Source organism: Talpa europaea (genome assembly GCF_964194135.1).
Source record: "Talpa europaea genome assembly, chromosome: 10".
In the NCBI taxonomy this organism is placed as follows: domain Eukaryota; kingdom Metazoa; phylum Chordata; class Mammalia; order Eulipotyphla; family Talpidae; genus Talpa; species Talpa europaea.
The window spans coordinates 66,334,566-66,354,239 of NC_140077.1; the positions used below are offsets into that span (position 1 = coordinate 66,334,566).

At 55.9% G+C, this 19,674-nt stretch overlaps 1 protein-coding gene across 2 annotated transcripts; it reads right to left on the reverse strand.

Moving 5' to 3' along the window:
- On the reverse strand, positions 1-18,596 carry ARVCF (ARVCF delta catenin family member; the record flags this gene model as incomplete). Of its 2 annotated transcripts, XM_084244771.1 has the most annotated exons (17): positions 1-108; positions 658-743; positions 1,158-1,211; positions 1,546-1,636; positions 1,731-1,842; positions 1,926-2,124; positions 2,358-2,508; positions 2,799-2,926; positions 4,216-4,287; positions 5,223-5,240; positions 5,808-5,979; positions 6,385-6,502; positions 7,362-7,545; positions 8,144-8,643; positions 9,574-10,100; positions 10,279-10,437; positions 18,378-18,596. In XM_084244771.1, the coding sequence occupies 17 exons, from the start codon at positions 18,585-18,587 to the stop codon at positions 1-3; spliced, it is 2,889 nt and encodes a 962-aa protein (XP_084100897.1). The 2 variants fall into 2 exon arrangements, with proteins under 2 accessions (XP_084100897.1, XP_084100896.1); XM_084244770.1 differs by lacking the exon at positions 5,223-5,240 and having other exon boundaries at positions 18,378-18,587.
- Positions 18,597-19,674: the final 1,078 nt, after the last annotated feature.

The window sequence follows — 19,674 nt, forward strand, 5'->3', positions numbered from 1 at the left end:
CTAGACCCAGGAGTCAACAGGTTGAGGTTTAGTGTCCCCCACGGCGTCCACCAGCCTGACTGTGGGCCTGCTGGGCCCAGGAGGAGGAACCTTCCTGCCAAGGTCAGGCTGCAGCAGATAGGTGGTGGCAGAGAGCATTAGAGGCAAAAAAGAGCATGTTAGTTGACCTGGGGAGGGGGACACCGGTCAGTGGGATGGGGACAGAGCAGGGGTAGACACAAGGGCAGGACTGAAGGCAAAGGGTAGCTAGCCAGTGCGGCTCACACAGATGCAGAGTGACACGCAGACACAGATGGCTGTGCCTGAAGTCAAGGGATCAGCAAAGAGAAGGTGACAACTTCTGCCCTGGAAATGGGACTGCAGCAGCCTTCATCCACACACACATGCAGAGACGGGTATGCAAACTTGCTCAGGCTTCCCCCACCCTGGGCAGTGGCCTTGGTTCCATGCCACCTCCCTCCCTGTGGGTAGGAACTTGAACCATCTACATCCACAGACTGAATCTGACTTGAGGTTCCCAAGGCCAGAGGCCTTGCTCCTGGCTGTGGTTTTCGTGTCCAGTGGCCCACCCAGCCAGAACCCAGTATCTTGCCTGGCTCCTTTCCAGGAGCCACTGGACTATGTCACCAACTTGGGTACCTGCCCACAGCCACTTACTTTCAATGGTTCCTTCTCAGAAACCTCCCCTGCAGGGTCACTGCCTCGAGCCCTCCACTCCCTCCGGTCTGTGGTGGAGTATCCATCTGTGGATTGGGGGAATAAGAGGGACTCTGAAGGGCACACATGGGAAGAAGACCCCCATCTCATCATAGGGGGCCCTGCCCATCACCATCAGGGGGCCTATGCCAGCTCTTCACCGAGACCCTCCAAACCCGGTCAGAGAACAGACCTTAGGCTGGGCACCAACACTCCCTGGCTAGGCTACCCCTCATTCCATAGACACCATTCTTTTTTTAACATTTTAAAAGGACAGGTTTATTAGGAAAAGAGGAAAGAAAAAGAAAGGCACCTGCATAGGCACAAGCAGACAGAAGAGCTCCCCTGAACACCCTAAAAATAAATCTCTCATCCTACCAGCAGCTCCTTCAAAGGCCTTCCTAGCACAAAATTCAAAACCACTTGGTCATCTCAGGTCCCTGCCTCCTCCCTGCACTTACCTGGGCCCAGAGTCTCCAGGGGTATCACATCCTGGCCACTAGGTTTTTCACCATCTGCAAGGTATAAGGCAGGCGCTGGCTGCTTGCAAGCAGGAGTGGGAGTGGGGCAAGTGGACAAGTCCACGTCAACCCCTGGTGCCCTCTGTCACTAACATCTTTGCACCCTTCTACTGGGCCTCTGCCCAGTGGCCCCACTGCCCCCACCCCCAGTTTGGCACCAATGTGGACAGATGAAGACAATGGGAAACTTCTCCACAATCCTGGGGCCATCTCCTGGAAGACATCGGCCCTCCCTCCTCCACCCTCACTGGTCGTACTGTCAACAGTGTGGGTTGAGGGAGTCAGTCAAACCCGACTGATAGGTTCCCATGCCTTCCACCTCACTCACCAAGGCTCTTGTCCACCAGTGGAAGTGTGCTATCCTCAAAGCCGCCCAGACTCGCTGCTCCCTTAGGACCCTTGGTGTTAGCAGTGGCTGACTGGGGAGGCACAAAACAGACAGGGGTGAGGTCAAGGCTACTCCCTTGGGGGACCCCGCCTGCGGAGTGAAGGAGAAAAGGAAAGCAGCTATACCTGAAAGCGGGCCTTGGACCAGCCATCCCTCTGCAGGGCCCCACGCAGCTCCTTATAGCTCCACACTGTCTGTAGCACGTGGGACGCAGCCTTCGCCTCACGCACGGATTGGCTACAACCACGGCGCAGGCTCAGCATCTTGTCCACCCAACCCACCATACCACCCCATTCTCCCAGGGCCTTGGCTCCACTCACCTGGCTGCACCCAGTGCCACCAGCACAGGCACGCCTCGGGCCTGCAGGAGTGAACGGGCATTGTCCAGACTGTTGGACACAATCTCATGGATGGTGTTGAGCACCGCCACCACTGTGTCCTCCTCCAGCCGGGCACCAGGTCTGGCTGGAGCCTGTGCACTGCGCACATTCCGCACCAGCTCTGCCATGGCATAGCTCCCTGAGGAGTGGGGTCGGTGTGAGGACACGCCCCTGCCCCACCTCGGCGGGAAGTGGACAGATTCCAGCTAGGGCGATGCAGGGGCTCCCCGGTGTGCTAGGGGCTAGGTCCCGACCACATCAGGAAGGCTATGAGCTGAAGATCCCCACCAAGGCCGCCCAGTGCCCACCAGGGGAAACCCCAAGCCACCCACCCAGTTCTCCATCTGGGTTCTGCCTCACAGGCATCCTCACCAATAAGGTCCTTGTTGCGCTGGTCCAGCGATAGGTTGCGAAGGGCAATGGCAACAGCACGCACCACCTTGTCAGTCTCAGACTGCAGCAGCTCTACGAGCACTGGCAGTCCACGTTCCTTGCGTACCGTGGCACGAATGTATGTGGCCCACTGTGGCAGTGGCAGCAGTGGAGGAGTGTGCTCAGCACACGAAGTTGTCCCACACAGGCTGGACACTCCCACCCGAGCCCTGAACACTCCCTCCAGCTGCACAGGCAAAGTCCTACCCTGGCAACTCAACTCCTTCTCCACTGCGTGTCCTGAACCTCCTGGACCTTGGGGGAGGTGGTGTGTCTCCTCCTCTCCCACACCCACCTGACCACAGCCTAGGGCATGGGCAGGCACCATGTGATGCTAGGGATTCCCTCTCTGTCCCCTCCCTAGCAGACTTGGTCTCTCACCATCCAGTTGCCAGCGCTGAGGTTCTGTAGAGCACCAGCAGCAGCCTCGAGGGTGTTAAAGTTCCGGCTCTCAGTGAGGAGGGAGAGGTAGAGACGTACCACCTCAGGCTGGTACAGCAGCTCAAAGCCTGGGAACAGGGCATCCATGGTAACTCAGACCTTCCCCTCAGCCCATCTTCCTTTCACCCCCGCTCAGGGCTCCCAAGACCCAGGGCTGGGTGCGATACAGTCAGAGTATGTTTAGTATCAACAAGTTAACTCCTTATGGCCACCCCAGAGGAAAGTATTTCCATTTCACAGAGGAACAAACAGGCTCAGTGAAGAGACTGTGGGTTTTGACAAGCAGTTCCCTTGACCTTGCTGTCAAAGAAATGGAATTGGGTCGCTGGCAGTCTGAGCTTCCGGGAGGCCTGGGATGGAAGGAGATGGCAACCAGAGGTGTTGCCCTACCAACAAAACCCATGTTCCCTAGCAACAAGGTCTCCTCACAATATTATTGAGGCTGAGTTACCAGAGCTGGGCCCCTAGCAGCAGGCCCCTGCCCCTTGTCTGAGCAGGCCTACCATCCTGATCCCACTGCAGTTGAGACCCCGCCTGGCAGCAGATTGACCCCATGCTGCTCTAGGGTCAGTCTGTCCCCAACTAGGGCTTCTGCCTGCCTGGCTCTCTACATGTCCTCCCACCTGTCATCTCATCCCCCTTCCCAGTGTTCAGGCCCATGCTCTCTCCACTTCAGCTCCACAGGGCTTTTTTTAATGTTCCCCCAATACTCTAATATCCCCCCACCATTTGTATAAGCTGGTCCCTCTCGTGGTGATGCTTTCCCCTACTTTCTGCAACTGGGTCTTTCCACCCCACTTTAGGGATGAGGGCTTATAGGGTTGGCGGTGGTCTGTGCTCACCAGGATAGTCCTCTCACTCAGGCTGACTTCCACTGCTCAGTGCCCAGAACAGTGCCAGCACACAGTAGGATTTCAATGGCCATGAGGGATGAGGAGCAAGTACCACTCTATCCCCATGAGTTGTGGGTAGGGGTCTTCTGGTTCAGCCTATACTGGATCCAACTGTACCATCCTGGCTGAACCCCCTCCAGAGTGAACCTGAGCTCTTTGGCTGACAGTGGAGAACATGCCTGACTGGCTCTTACTCTTATTGTGGGACTCACTCTAATCCTCGCCCGCCTCTCATATGCCTGACTTCTATGCCTCTGCCCCCCATGCTGTCTAAATTGACCCATGCCACTGACCCTGTCTGTGAACCCTCAGTAGGTGCCCAGAGATTACACAGTCCTCTGTGGGTCCCCACACCTGTGATTCTGCTTCCCCACAAGATCCCCATGGCCCTTTGGGCCTGTTTGGTGGAACAAGCTTCACCACCTACACAATCCTGGGCTTGGACTTCAACTCTGCCTACTGACCTTTGGCAGCCTGTGTTTGCTTGGGAAGGTCCAAAGTGTCAAAGTTCCGGTCCATGTCACCATCTTTCTTCCCTAGAACAGAAGGGCAGTGAGAAGTGAGGTAGACCCTGCCAAGGGATAATTTTATGTCAGGAAGGACGGACATAGCTCTTTCCTGCCCAGATATCAAAATGTACCCCCATGTCCAGGACTGGGCACCAAGAGGCTCTAAGGACAGAGCCCCATTCTGCATTCAGGCAGGCAGATCAGCCCCAGGCAGGACAATAGTGGCAGTAGGATCTGGGGGCATCCTACTCCTGCTCCAAACACTCAGGACTCATCACTGCTGGAAGCTGCATTGTCAGCTGGAAGCTGACACACCCACCCCTACTACCATGGTCCTCTGTGGCTGCCTGGTGTGTAAACTGAGGAGACTGGGGCCGCAGGCTGAGGGGGCAGATGGATGCAGTAAAGCTGAGGGTTGAAAAGAACAGGACATGCCTGGTCACACAGCAAGGCAGGGCTGGAGCCAAGAGTCCCATTTACAGAGAAACTTGTCCTTGTCTGAAGCCAGGACTCAATCAAAGGTTCTGCTGGCTAGGAGAGGCCTCCACCCATAGTCCCAGCCCCTACAGCGGACGCACACAATACCTATCAGTCTCAGCCTACACACTTCCATGAAAGTTCATGACCTCCCCTACTTGCCTCACCCTCCCATCTCAACAAGGGAGCATATCCTCCATTGGAAGGCAGTAGAGCTCAGTTCAGATGACCTGGGACCCCTGTCCAATCTCATGGTCCCTCTGCCATACCTTACCCTATTTCATTGGAGGGGCAGCCTCTGCTCTCTGGTCCAATGAAGACAGACATATCTTAGCCCACTTGAGCTCTGCCCCAGCTCCAGGGCCAGTCCTGTTGGGCTGCCCAATCTGAAGTTACAGATGGGCACAGCCACTTGGTCTCCAACCAGTCCAGGCCTGACATTCTGCACCTGGCAGATCTGGACAGTAGGACAGACAGGGACTCACCTTGATGGAACCACTCCTCTGGGCAGCCGGAGGAAGCACAGGAGAGAGGAGATGAGCCTAAGTGGGCAGCACCCCAAGCCCTCCTGGGAAGCCACAATTTTCACTGCACATGCTGAGTTGAGCAGGCAGGACATAGAATTTTGACAGATTACTTTTGGGAGCCAAAAGTGCACAGTGCACAGACTTTATGTGCACCTGGAAGATGCTAGTGCGGGCAGAGTGAAATGCTGCCCTTGGGGCATCCAGGGCCTGCACATGCCCTGCAACATCAGAAGGTGGCACCATCTTTGACATTTTCACAACTGGGACCACAGAACTCTTCCTGGAGCTGAGACTGGATCCAGACACCATTAGGAACACCATGAGGGTTCACTCCTGTCCTTCCTTGTGGGTCCACAGTAAAAATGGGGAATGCTGGGTCTACCAGCTGGATGCCCCAGGGTTGCATGCCCTCCTAGGCTCCCTGCCTGTCTGTCCACAACTGACTGGATGTCCTCCAGCCTCTGTAACAGCCTTGGGAATAGAAAACCTTTAGCCCGGGGTGGGAGGGTCTCCTAGAGCAGAACCCCAGTCCCAACCACACACCTTTGGCCTTCTTGCCACCGAAGCAGCCGGTATCATCCCGCCTCTGGCGCTGGGAGCCCACAGCGCCACCCAGGGGCCCAGTCTCAGTCTCCTGGTACCTATCGGCCCCTGGCACCTCCTTATGCACGTGGTAGGACAGGTTCCGCATGATGCACACGCAATTCTCCACCGACTGTGAGGAGAGGAGAGCTGGTGGGGAAGGGCCACATGACCATGGAGACTGCTGACCCTCCAAGAGAAGACTGGTCAGTCAGTGTGCACCAAGGGGAGTGGGGTATAGGATGGGAGGGCCTGAGCTGGAGGCCCTCATGGATGAGACTGCCAGGGAGGAGTCAAAGGAGGGAAGGATGGAGTAACTACCACATGCAGGACCTTGCCCAGGACTCAGTTCCTGCCCGCCTTACAGGTTAGCCACTACAAGGTGGCTGTCACCCAGGGTCCTTCCCCTCTATGCCACCCAGACAACTCAGATCCTTTGGGGCCCCCTTCCTCTCCTGTCTCCCCTACCCTGTAAGGGAGACTGTGAGAGATTGCCCAGGCCTACAACCTGCAGGACCCGCCCTGCCCTGCCAGCCACCTTGTTGTCCGTATCCTTCCTGCCCACGGCTGACTGCAGGGCATGTAAGAGTGCATCCACCAGCCCTTCACACTCCCGGAGTCGCCGCCGGGCCTCTGCACCATCCGAGCTCACGTTCCTAGTGGCCAAGAGCAAGCCAGGTGACCCCTGGCTCCCTTGGGAACTACCCCCAACCCACACAGCTTCAGGATCTGTCTTCATCTGCAACATAGGCCCTAATGTTGCCCTGTTGGGCTTATGGGCAGATGTTACCAGCCTGAATACAAGGCAGGTGGACAGCAGAGGCCTGACTACTAAGACCTTAGGAGAGAGTTCAGGCCTGGCATCTCTGGGGGATGGGGAGGCATCCCTGATTACCAGCTGATTTAGAAAGGGACAAAAAGTATGTTCAGAGGTCTGAGTTGATGCACAAACAATTCTGGCCTCCCCCTGCCCCCACTCCAGTGGCACCTCTGTGCTTCGCTTTGCACTGTTGGGACCCAAAGGGCTACATTGGCATGTTCTGTGGGACAGGCAGAATTATGGGCACCCAGGACTATCTGGGGGTATCTACAGGATAAGAGTGAGGGCAGGGATCACAAGGAGATAGTATGAGGCCTCTGAACACTGGAGAAAGGGTCCTGGCCTCCCTGCCTCTGAATGCCACAGTGACAAGAGGGTACAGTCAAGCTGGGCAGAACTGGAATCCTTGGGTATCACACAAAGGGCAGCACACCTTGTCCAGAGTACCCTTAGGGGTCAACAAAGCCCCTTTAGACTCTATTCTCAAGACTTGGGGAAAAAATGTGACAAGGTTTAGAAGCTCCTAAGACTTGGGCAGCTAACTGTCTTTCATGTTACTGGGTCACAACGATGTGGCTGTCACTAAGACAGGGTCCCAATCCTGGAGGGGCAAGCCCGCAATGGGGCCTGATGCCTGCCTCCTGAGCAGGCACAGTCCACTGAACAGCCCCGAGAGCACCCAGCCCGGCCCACACCTCAAGCAGCCTGAGGTATTCTTGAAGACAGTTGTCCACTCAGCATCCCGCGGCTTAGAGTCCTCATTGGGCTCACGCTCCCAGCCCGAATGGGGCACAATGACCTCGTGGGTTAGCGTCTGTAGTCCATGGTCAATGATAACCATCTTCAGGGGCTCGTAGGATGACAGGTTCCAAAGTGTGCCTATGGGATGCACCAATGACTCATGCTAACCATGAGCATGACCCTTCCCACCTCCCCACAACGCTGCTCAGTAGATGCCCAGTCTCTATCATGCCACAGCTGGCACCAGAAGTGACAAAGGTCATGGGAGATCCTAAACACCTGGCCCGGCTTGGGACACCCAGTTAGCAGCTCCAGGTGGTCCACAGGGGCTGGCAGGCAGCCTGGGAATGGACACATGGGTGCCATCTCCCCCACCCCCATCTTAGTCACCTGGGTGGGTGGGACTAATGCCTCTGCGGCCACGGGACCACTCTGATGGTCATGTGACTAGGGTCCCACTAGGTGCAATCTCCACTAATGCACGGTGAGGGTAGTGTGGAGCCAAAGTGGCAAGATGAGGGCAGGTAGGGAGGAGGCCGGCCTGAGGGTCCCAGTGCTAGTCCTACCTGCAGCAGCAATGTCTAGAAGTAGAGACTGGGGACCAGTTAAAGCAGCTGAAACTCCTGAATAACAGGGTGCTTTCCCTGGCCGAAAGACCCATGGTGCATACCAACCCCCAGGCCAAGCTTGCTCTTCTCTCTTCCCAGGGAATGGAAGGCAGCCAGGAGTCACTCACCAGTGACTAGCTCTCGAACCTCATTGTCCCGGGCAGCCCGCAGCAGGCGCACCAGGGCAGGCACACCACCACAGTCCCGGATGGCAGCTTTGTTGTCGGTGTCCCGGCCATAGGAGAGGTTCCGCAGTGCCCCACAGGCCCTGCGCCGCACTTCTGCCCTGGGGTGGTCCAGTAGAGCCACAAGCAGTGGCAGCCCCCGTAGCTGCCGCACACGCTTCTTGATGCCCTCATTCTCAAAGCACAAGTGCTGCAGGTAGGCAGCTGCATTGGCCTTCACAGGGTCCACAGGGTGCCGCAGCATAGCCAGTACTTCTGGCAGCTCAGGGTCTCGCCAGCGTGGCTCCTTGCGGGCACTGTCGACAGAGGGTGAACGCCGCACCACCCGCTCCAGGCTACCCAAGCTGCCTCGTTCTGGCTGGGCCAGGGGTGCTGTCACAGCTGGGAACGGGGGTCGTTCCTCCATCAGCTCACCACTATCATCTGCCACATCGTCATAAGCCCTGTGCAGGTGAGTGGGGCAGATGAACGTCTTCACAGAGGCCACTCGCTTTGCCTCCAAGCTACCCCATCACACCAGGGGACTGTGAACCCAGAGGGCAAGGCTGGGCCTAGAGCATTAATCTCTTGACCCTACACATGGAGTGAGTACTGAGAGTCACACCTAGTCAGGCAAGAACTGACTCAGGGCCAAACCCTAGCCAGTAGTCGTCAGAGCATGTATCCCTCCAAAACAGAGTCCACTCACTCCAGTCACCAGGCAGCATTCCTCCCAACTCTGAACTAAACGCATTTCTACAAAGTATTTGTTCATGACTGGGGACCCACCTTCCCAGGAAGCCTACCAGTGGGGTCATCTAAGGGGCAGTCACACCATCAGGGTGAGTTGACCTGGTAAACTGTCACCATCACACTGGCTTCCCAGGGGAGGGGTTGAGGCTAGGATAGGATAGGTGTCTCACACTGGTCACAGTGCAATCCAGACTCAGGCTGTGATTATGTTGCCTTGCTGCATAAAGAAACTGACAGCAGGGGAAACAGAACAAGAGAGTAGGCTTGGAAAGACAAGGGGACCTGGATTCTGGTTGCTTCTGTGTATAAGGGATACTAAAGCTTGGAGAGAATATGAAGTTTCACACTCAGAAACATACCCTGAGCCTCTTGTATTCAAGTCTTCATGGCCATCTAGCTGGCACAGGGGCAGTGCACTGTCACCAACTTCTCATGCCCAGATCCCCTGCAACTTTCATCACCCCAGGGCCTGCCCTTGCTTCAGTCCTTGAAATAAGGTGAGGCCAATTCAAACTAAGCTGTGTGTGACTAGCTCCACCTACTAGGAGCTCTACTCCCTGTGGAGCACAACTCTGTGGTACCCCCACTCTGAAGAGTGGAAGGGAGACTTCCTGAACGTGGTGTGGGCACAGGAAGCTCACCTGGTGCGAAAGCCTCGTCCACAGTCAAGCATCTTCCGGGCAGTAATGCCGTAGTCAGGCTCCAGTTCTGGGCCACCCTCTTCATCAGCAGTCAGGCTTCGAGTGTCATCTTCCAGGCCATACGGCTCTGCCTGGAAGTGCTCAGGCTGAGAGCGGCCAGCCAGAGTCACTGGCTCAGGGCCCACTGGAAATGTCTCACGGCGCCCAGGCAGTGTGAAGCAGCCATCACTGGGACCTGAGCCAAGGGGGCCACCACGTGGAGGTCGCACACCCAGCCCACGGGACAGGCTGCCATAGCTGGGGACTTCATGGGGCTCAGGCCCATCAGGAAAGCTGCTCCCACTGCTGAGGTAGGCACGGGATAGTGTGGCTGCTGGGCCACCCCCACGCAACAGGAAGTGCCGGTCCAGGGGGCCGTCAGGGTAGGGGCCTAGCGGGGGTCCACCATCCAAGAGTGGAAGGCCATCTGGGCCCACAGGTACCTGGCGCACAGTTCGTGTGGTCACTGTCTTGACTGTCTTGGTGACCTGGCAGATAAGCAGGCAGTTGATAGGTTGGACAGCCTGAGAGGCCCAGACATGGCCCGAGCAGGGCCAAAGTGGTCTTGGTTTTCCACCCAAACAATGGGTGGACCCTAGGAGAGAGGACATGCACACACTCTGCAACCACATAGTCTATCTACCCACCTCTTAGGCCCAGCCATACCTTGGTCTCCGTGCGCCGGGTAGTGCCATCTTCTGAGGTAACAATGGATACGTGGGAGGTAGGTGTGCCAGGGTCCTCCTCCACTGTCACTGTTTCCTCCAGCACCTCAGGTGCCTCTGGCATTGTAACAAGAGAAGCCTGGCTTCCCCGGCTCTGCTCCTGGGCAAGGGGGGCAAGTGTCATTGGGAGAACCCACTGTTCATCCTGCCCTGCAGTTCAGATGCCCCAGTTGGCCTGGATGCCAGGAGTTCATTTTCCCTGCCCCTGGAACCCACCAACCCCAGGACCTTTCTCTGCCCAAGCTGGTAAGGACAGTAGGACATTCCTGCCTCAATACCAAAGGTTCACAGTACCCTATTATCCTATCCAAAGGCCTCCTTGGGCTGAGATGGCAGATATGGCCCCAGACCCCAGTGGTATAATCTTGGGCAGCCCCATCTGAGTTGTGAGGTCAGGCTCCCAAGGAAGCCTGGGTAAGACATATAGGATCCTTTTTGACATGACTTGCCACCTCTGAATGGGCCTCCCATTGTTGTGGGCCTCCTCCCTGTCCTACCCAAAAACCTGGAGTGTAGAGGTTTGGCAGCAGCAGTTTCATCACTGCTCACCAACTCCTGTGGTTGTGTCCAGGCTCCCACCATCCCCAAGGCCAGCAAGACAGAAATACCCATTTCCCAGCATGTTCTGTGCATTCAGAAAGCCAAAATACCCTTGCTCCTTCTGACCCAAACACTCTTGCAATGTTGAATGGACAATGGCCTGGCCCTGTCTCACTAAAAGACACTGAGTATCATATCAGATCCCAGTGAATGTAGATCCTAAGGATCCCAGTGAATGTAGAATGGAGCCTAGCTAGTCTTTAGCAGAAACCCTAGTACCACTCCCTGAACAAACCCCAAGTCTCACCTCATTCTTAGCCTGCCGCCCCCTTGCCATCATACACAGGGAATAACAATGGTAGAACTGTGGGTAAGATGGACACAGAAAGAGGACCTCGAAAGGCCTATATGCCTTTGGCCAAACCTTCCAGTGAGGAATCTGAGGCTCAGAGGACCACCCAGGCCACAGCAGAGCTAAGCGAGAACTCTTGGTCCTATGACCATAAGGTTCCAGGGATCAGCATCTGGCCAGGGACTGAAACTCAAGCTTTGGTAGTTGGACAAGTGAAGAGCACATTCCTAGGTGGCCAAAGTCAAGTCAGCAGGAAAACAGAAGCTTTTGCAGAAAGGGCCCCATGCCCTGGCCCCAGCCTTTGAGGCCTGCACAGACATAGCTGAAACCTGGACAAGACTAATAGCTCACATGCACATCCACATCCACCTGGCTCCTAAAGCCCACTGAGCTCCCAGCCCTGGGCTGTGGAGGTGTGCAAGGGAAGCTGCGCAAAGCTGCCCTCAGGGCCTGCCTCAAAAGGTTGGGTTCTGTCCTGAAGGAACACCTGCCCTCTACTTAACTGTAAGCAATATTGAGGTTCTGGGCCCCTGTGACTTCTTCAAGGGGTCCAGGAAAAGGTCTTGCATACCTCTGTCTACGGTAAGAAGAGATCACAGAATGCACCCTTCCTTCCCCAGAAGCAAGGTCTCAGAGGACCATATATGATTTTACAAAGTGAGAAAATAAGGCCTAACAGAGTGAAAAAAATTTACCCAGAACCTCAGTAACTGCTAACAGAATTCCAGGCATCCACAAAAAAGGCAGTTTTGCAAAGTCTTAATCACACCTAACCCTTCATGGGCCACAGCCTTAGCTGTGGATGGAATGTCTGTTGGTGACATGACTAGGAATGAAAAACACTATTCCAGGAAAAGAGAAATAACATGCTAGTGGGCTCTCTGGGCTCGTCCCCTAGGGCACTGGGAGCTGGGACAGCCTGAACAGAATAAAGTTCAGAGACAACCTGTCACCACTGGGGTCTCAGCTGTCTCATCTGTATTTGGCAACTGTGGGAGCATATGTGTGGCCGGCAGTGAGCAATCTGTTGAGCTCCAGGGGGCCAGTCAGAGCTGGGAGGAGTGAGGGGAACACTCTGCTAGCTGCAAGTGTGGAGGCAGGGCAAGGAAGCAAGACTTGCATGAGGGAACCAGGACATTGCCCAAAACACTGTCAGCCAGATATGGTTCCTTAGTTGGTTTGCATACATTAACACTTTCAGAGAAAAGTACCCTCACTAGCTAGACAGTGAGGGCAGGGGAAGTACTTCTCAACTTCAATGCCACTCTGTAGCTCTGCTGATTATTCTCATTCTACCCTGCTGAGTCAGGAAAGTGGGAGCCCAAAAGAGCTAGGGCCTCCCAATAAAGCCTGACTACCCTGCAGAGGTACCCATTAACACCCAGCCCAAGCAAACCGGTTGCAGGATCCTGAGGCCCCAAGAGCCCCTGCTGGCAAATGACCTCAGGGAGCTAAAAACTGAGAGATGACTTCACCAGGGTAGGAAGGCAGGCAGGCAGGAGTGTGAGTCAGCTGGTGATCACTAGAAGGCCTGGCCTTTTACACATGCCTGGGCCTGGACACACAGGTGGTGCATGTACCTGGTCCCCCTGACAAGAATGTGTGCATGAGCATGCTTGAACACCGAGCCTGGCCCAAGCCATAGGATCAAGCATGTCAGTCTGTCTCTCTCCTGGTAACTACCAGGTGCCCACTATCCCACCCACATCCCTCTCACCTCCTCCTGTCTTCCCCATGTGCACAGAACCCCCTCAACCACCTACCCAAGTGTCTGCAATGGGAGTTTCAGAGCTAGCAGCAGATGAGGAACTGGTCTAGATCATGAAGAGATGCAAGGCTGACTTGTGGCTCAAATCTCTGCAACATCTTTGGGTTGGGGATGTGGGATCACAGGCTGTGACCAGCACACAGATGATGCTCAACTGAAACAGCTGTTCAAGGTGCTTGAATCCTCGTCTGGTCTCAAACATCTGCCTAAAGATCCCATGTTCCATGCCTATCAGTCTAGCCCACCCACAGGAGCTCCTGGCCCTGCAGCACCTGCCTTCCCCACAACCGTACACACACCACCCCATACATCCTTCCCAACCTCCAAAATCCTGCCAAACCTGTTAGCTGTCTCTTGTTATCCTTCCCAGGCCCTGGATTCATCCTTGTGCCCTTCTTCTGGGACCACTGACTGCCCCAGTCTCCCATCACCTATCTCCAGGGCCCAAATCCATCCAAAGCCTACCTGGGTCCTAGGAATGGTCCCCATGCCTAGCCTAGAACAAGTTGCTAAGTCTGGGGTTTGCTAATAAGATCCCTTGAACTTATAGCAGAGTTCTGGCCCCGTACTCTGAACTGGGGACTGGAGTGGCCTGTACCCCAGAAAGGTGGACACAACCATATGCTACTGCTGTCAAGGGGGTTCCTGGAGACAGAGCTCCAGGAACAGTAGGAAGGCCCTGGGCCCTATCACATACTTAGGGCCTGGCTTCCTCGAATGGAAATGGAAAGAACACAGGGTGTAAAAACCATGGGACAGGGAAAATAGTGCGAGACTCACCTTTGGGCCAGCGAGGGGCATGGGGAACAATGAACAGAAGGCCACCGCTTGGTCAAAAGCCCACACAACCCCTGGGGTACATGTGATAATAGTCAGAAAAAAACAAGTTATAATACGGACAGGGGGAAGAGCTAGGGTTTCTACTTGCACTGTCTGGATTTGATAGATGAGCACCTGGAGTCTGTATCATGAACACTACAAGTACCTCAGCTTGTCTACAGCCCTGGGAGCACACACAGAGGATGGGTTAAGGTAGGATTCCCATACCTGACTCCCACAACCCTGGGTTCAGGCCCTCAAGAGGGCAGGTGGCTGCCACTAGACAAATGATTGGAAGAGTTAGCAGAGCACCAACCACCCCACCCACTGTGGCCATCCAGATGGAATCCAGACCAAGCCAGGCTGGCATCTCTTACTAGGGAACAAATCCCTGGCTACCAGGGATGCATTCTCCCTTGGTACCCATGCCTCTGCCCAGCCCTGGTGGAACAGGGGCTCACCCCTCTGCAACAGCAGTCCACCTGCCAGGGTGTAGCCCCACACTGACTGGGCAAGTGGCCAAGGGATAGTGAGTGCTTAGCAGCTAAGAGAACAAACTTGTGGGAGAAACAGGACTGTCACCCATTCTGGCTTCCCAAAGTCAAGCCCACATCCATTAACAATACTACCAGCCAATTCTACCCAGGTCCCAGCATCTGGCTCCTCCATCTTTGGGGCAGTTAATAGCCAAATCTTGGCTGAGTAGGGGACACACAGCAGGCAGGGACCAGGTAGTCAGGATAGGCATGTGTGGGGAAGGCATAACTCAGCCACAAGGGGTTGCTCCTCCGCTCAGTTTACTTAACTGTTACTACAAAGGCTCCCCCTCTGAATAAGAGAGGGTGACCCACATGCCTTTCCCCCCAACCTCCAGTACTATGTGGTGGAATACTGGGGTTTTCCTGAGACACCGCTGCCCCCGCCCCCACCCAGCTTCCCGCACTGTGGGCAGGGCGTTCTCCAGCCCTCCCCTTATGTGCATTGCCGGGACAGACAAGGATTCCCATAAAGCTCTGGAGAGGAAGCTGCTTGCAGGTCCCCAGAGTCAGAGGCCGCGCTGGGAGTATTGGAGGAAGGGGAAGCCCAGCGAGCTCACAGGGAACAGGAGCCCTAGCTGAGCTTCCTTCTCCAGACTCGGCCTCCCTCCAGCAGAGAGGGGATGCTCAGGGAGGCCCTCGCCTCCACCAGTCCAGACACCTGTCCTGTGCGCTGGCCAGGGGTTGTGCCTACCAAGGTCCTGGCCCTGCTCCCCGTCCTGTGCAGGGTGGCACCCCCAGTGGGCCCAGGGCCCAACCCCCGGCTAGGGGATCCAGAGACCCAGCAGCCCCGCCCGGAGTCTTGCACAACCCCAGAGCAGTGCGCTGTTCAGTCCATCCACCCGCGCAGACAATAGCCGCCTCCAGCCTGCGGCTCCACAGAACAAAAGCAGGTCCTCCCGGGGAAGGCTGGTGCCCCGCCCTCCGCGGCAGGGCCCCCTTCTGTGCCCCCCTGCCCGGGACCAAGTTCCCTCCAACCTGTTTGAGTTCGGCCGGCATCAGGCCGGCTCGGTCTGGGGGAAGGGGGGCGCGGGGAAGCGACGGCGACGGCTGGACCGAGCTGGGTTCTGGCACCTCAGCCACTCCGGCTCAGGCGCAGCGGACTCACACCCGCGGGGGCGGATCTGGCGGCGGTCACAGCGAGCAGCCAATCGGGCGGGGCCGCGCCCAAGCGGGGCGGGACGGGCACCCGATGGGGCGGAGTCGGGGTCGCCCCTACCTCTTCTGCAGTGAGTCCAGGGTTCAAACTCCAGCCCGTGCAGGGATGACTCTGAAAGTCCTCCTTTCCAGGCCTCTGTGCCCAGTGGAAAAGCTCACACACCTCCTCCCCTGTAGATCTGAGGAAACTGAGTTCTGATGGAACAGGGGCCAGTTAGGTTCCCTGGCACCAGCTGCTCATCCTAGCTGCTTGCTGTGAGATGGGGGCCTATGAGGCAGTCACCACCAAGGCAGCACTACAAGATTGCCCATTCCTTATCCCAGGCCCCACCCACCCTGAGCATGACACCCCAAAGAGAGCAAAGTGATGATCTTGCTGACCCTGGCTAGCCACAATCCCACAGGCTCAGAGAAGCAGCTATGTCAGCCTGGAGGACCCCAAAAGTGACCACCCCCATGCCTTCATATCCTCATTTGCTAGTGTGTGGTCCACACATATAGCCCACCGTGGTACACAGTTGGAGCTGAAGATGTGTCTTCAGAGATCCTGTAGCCCCCACCATTGGGCCTGAGGTGGGTCTCACAGTGCACAGAAGGCAGGGACTGAGGTGGGGTGGGTCTGAGTTTGAGGACCATCTCTACTGTCCCCTGGATCCCAGGGTGAGGGCTGGCATTCCCAAAGGCCCCTGGAGAGGAGTGAAACAACACAGCTGAGCCACATGGGCCAGCTGGGCCATTTATGTACATGGAGTGTGTAGAGCCAGAGTTATCTACACAGAGCTCACTGGGGACCTGACAAATGGCCCTGCACTGACCCACTGTGTCTTGAGTTCTACCCATCAACACAGAGGCCCAGGGACCTCCTCATCATAGCATGTCAGCCGATTAAGTGGTGGGGGTGGGGGTGCATAATTGTTGGGTGACTCTGGCCTAAAAGCCCAGGAGGCTGAGCTGGCCTCAGACCCTCTCTCCTCCATGCTTTCGGTTTACTGGGAATTGGGGGGTGCAGGGAGTCAGAGTGTCTTGTTAATAAGGGTTAGTCCTACCAGGGTACACTCCTCCACAGCCCATGCTGGCAGCTTGGTGTGAAGATGCAGTCCCATAATGGGAAGTCTAGCTCTGCTTGAGGGCAAGGGCTGGGCTGGGCTGGGGCAACCTCTTGGGTCATTCCCCAGCAAGGCAAGATTCAGTGACACTTACATCATGAACAAGGATACTGGGTTCCAAGGTAGACTTCCAAGGAGATTCAGTGGGTAGGGCAAGAGAAGAAGCCTGGACCACCTGCCTCCTTCTCCCCAGGCTCCAGTCAGAAAACTGAGGCTCTGCTGGGCCACTCTGGCTCTACAACACCCCATGTACATAAACGACACAGCCGGCCCATGTGGCCCAGCTGTGTTGTTTCACTCCTCTCCAGGGGCCTTTGGGAGTGCCAGCCCTCACCCTGGGATCCAGGGGACAGTAGAGATGGTCCTCAAACTCAGACCCACCCCACCTCAGTCCCTGCCTTCTGTGCACTGTGAGACCCACCTCAGGCCCAATGGTGGGGGCTGCTGGTGGGTGCAGGACCTCTGAAGACACATCTTCAGCTCCAACAGTGTACCACAGTGGGCTATATGTGTGGACCACACACTAGCAAATGAGGATATGAAGGTATGGGGGTGGTCACTTTTGGGGTCCTCCAGGCTGACATAGCTGCTTCTCTGAGCCTGTGGGATTGTGGCTAGCCAGGGTCAGCAAGATCATCACTTTGCTCTCTTTCTCTCCAGACACAGGTGTCAGGCTGCCCCAAGCTGCCACCACATATGTGCTAGCCAGTAGGTAGCCTGTCTGGTTCCTGGGAGCTAGAGTTCAACAAGACCTAAGAAGGGAGGGTGTGCCTATAGTGGGGATGACACTGGGATGGGGGCCATCTGTAAGATTAAGGAGGGCAACACTACCCCCTGCCTAGGGACCTAAGCCAGAGGAACAAAGAATGCTTGGGTTACTCTGTGGAATCCAGAGGTCTCAGCGGGCGTTGAGTCCCCAGGCCTGAGTCTGGTAGTGTGGAGGGGTAACTGTAGGAGGCCTGCAGGACAGACCCCTATCCAAAAGCCCTCCCCTTCCTGTGGCTCCTAGGATAGCTCTGCCCTGGCTATCCCCTACCCTGTGCCTCAGTCAATAACTGAAAATGCAATAATCCCACCAACTCCAGGCCTCCCAGGTTTCCTCATTCTGTCAAACCATGAGCCAGGTGCTCTTGTCACCCTGTGAGCAGGCTAGTCACTAGGGTAATTATTAGTTGGGAGTGGAGGGGATCAGGTGATCTGACTCCTATGTACATGCTCCAACTTTAGAGTTCTCAGAGCCTATTCACAGGGCAGGTAGGACTCCACACCTCCTGGAGCTGAGTAGGAACCTGAGCCCAGGTTAGGGCAATGGCCAATAGGAAAATTGAAACTCCCAAGTCACCCTCTAAGCTGCAAGCAGAGCCTGGGGCCTTACTCAACCCTTCTTCTGGGACTACCCCTCTAGCATATTAAGACTACCACCATGCCAGGAAGACTCCAGGGCAGGCACAATCCTCAGTGTCTCAAGGCTGACGGCTGAACTGCCCAGAACAGACCCTGTCCAGCTCCCTAGGTCCTGAGGGCTCACTCAGCTGGGGAGGGTACTGTTCTGAGGTCAAGCTATGTCCCACCCATTCATCATGTGGTGCCCTGGAACCAAATGAGACATCCAATTCCCTTGGTATCCCACTTTCTTTCCCTCCCCAGAGGCCCAGAAAGTCTCATAGTAAGCCACTGAATGCTGGCTTGTGATCCACTAGGGCCCCTTGATTGTTTCCCCAGTTGGCCATTTTCATGTTTTCTGAGTCACTGGGCTGTTACCTGCAGGACCAGCTGTTGCCAGGCTATTGGCAGGGGTTGCCCACTGCCCATGCCACCAGTGCCCACACCAGGTTGCTGGGCTCGCTCCAGCTGTAGGACAACATGGCGTCGCTCCTGCTCCAGCGCCCTTGTCAGCCGCTCAAAGCGGGCCTCCTGCTCCTTCACTGAGGCCAAGATACTCGCAGCTGAGTGCATGTTGCAGTCCTCCATGACTGGGATGCTTGCTGGCTGCAGGCAAAGCAGAGCAAGGTCAGAGTGGAGCCAGTGCAATTGCATGGTGAGGCCATAATGGGCCACCAGCCCGCCCCACTCAGAGATGATACAACTCACTCCCAGACAGAAGCATACAGGTCTCTGGAGAGAAGCTGCATTGATTAAATTCTAAATTAAAAGCCATTAATTCAAGGCTGGCCGGAAGCAGCTGGTTCCCTGTAGGGGGACCTGGGGCTCTGGGGCTCTGACCTAGGTTCCTCTGCTTCCTGCTGAACCCAGCAGAACCATAGACTGTAGTTATCCCAGAGCCCACTGGGAAGAAAAGGGAAGGGCAGAAAAAGTTGGTGTGACTAGCACTGACCTCCCAGGCCCTCTGCTGCTCACAACACAAGCCAGTTTACCTGGCCAGTCTCATGAATTCTGCCCAGACCCATCTCATAGAAGTGCAAGCTGGGGCTCAGAATGGCTGGGGGGTTTGCCTGTTGTCACACAATTAGAGTGGTAGAGCTGGTGTAGCCAGCTGACAAGGAGTGAGAAGCCACTCCAAAGCCATCAGGTACCCAAACACTAGCTTACAGACTAGCGATCTAGTCTCCACTCACAACCACTCTGGCTGAGAACAAGGGCAGAATGAAAACCACTCACGCCTGGCTGGGAATCTATACCTGGAAGGTACCAGGTGCCTGAAGTCTGATCTGGAGGGTGGTTGAAGGCAGGGCCTAAGTATCCAAGGCACAGCACGTAGGAAGGGTCAGGCCGGCCTGGGCCCCAGCCCCCGGGGTTCTAAGGGGAGCAGGTAGAGGCAGTGGGGCCCAGCAACTGTAGAAATAAGTCAGCTTTTCCTCACTGCTTGATTCCTGGCTGCCCAGTGTGTTTGTTTTTCACAGGCAAAAAGAAGCAGAGAGGTGTGCAGAGCTCAGATGCGGGCACACAGCAGCAGGCAGAGTACAGGTCATGTGGCCACATTAGTGGCACTCATACAGCACAGTGCCCAGGGCTACCTTGAGGGCCTTCTCTCAGCCCAACTTCCCCAGCCTACCAAAGTCGACCCCACTAGCCCCTCATCCCTGTAGCAATGCAGAGA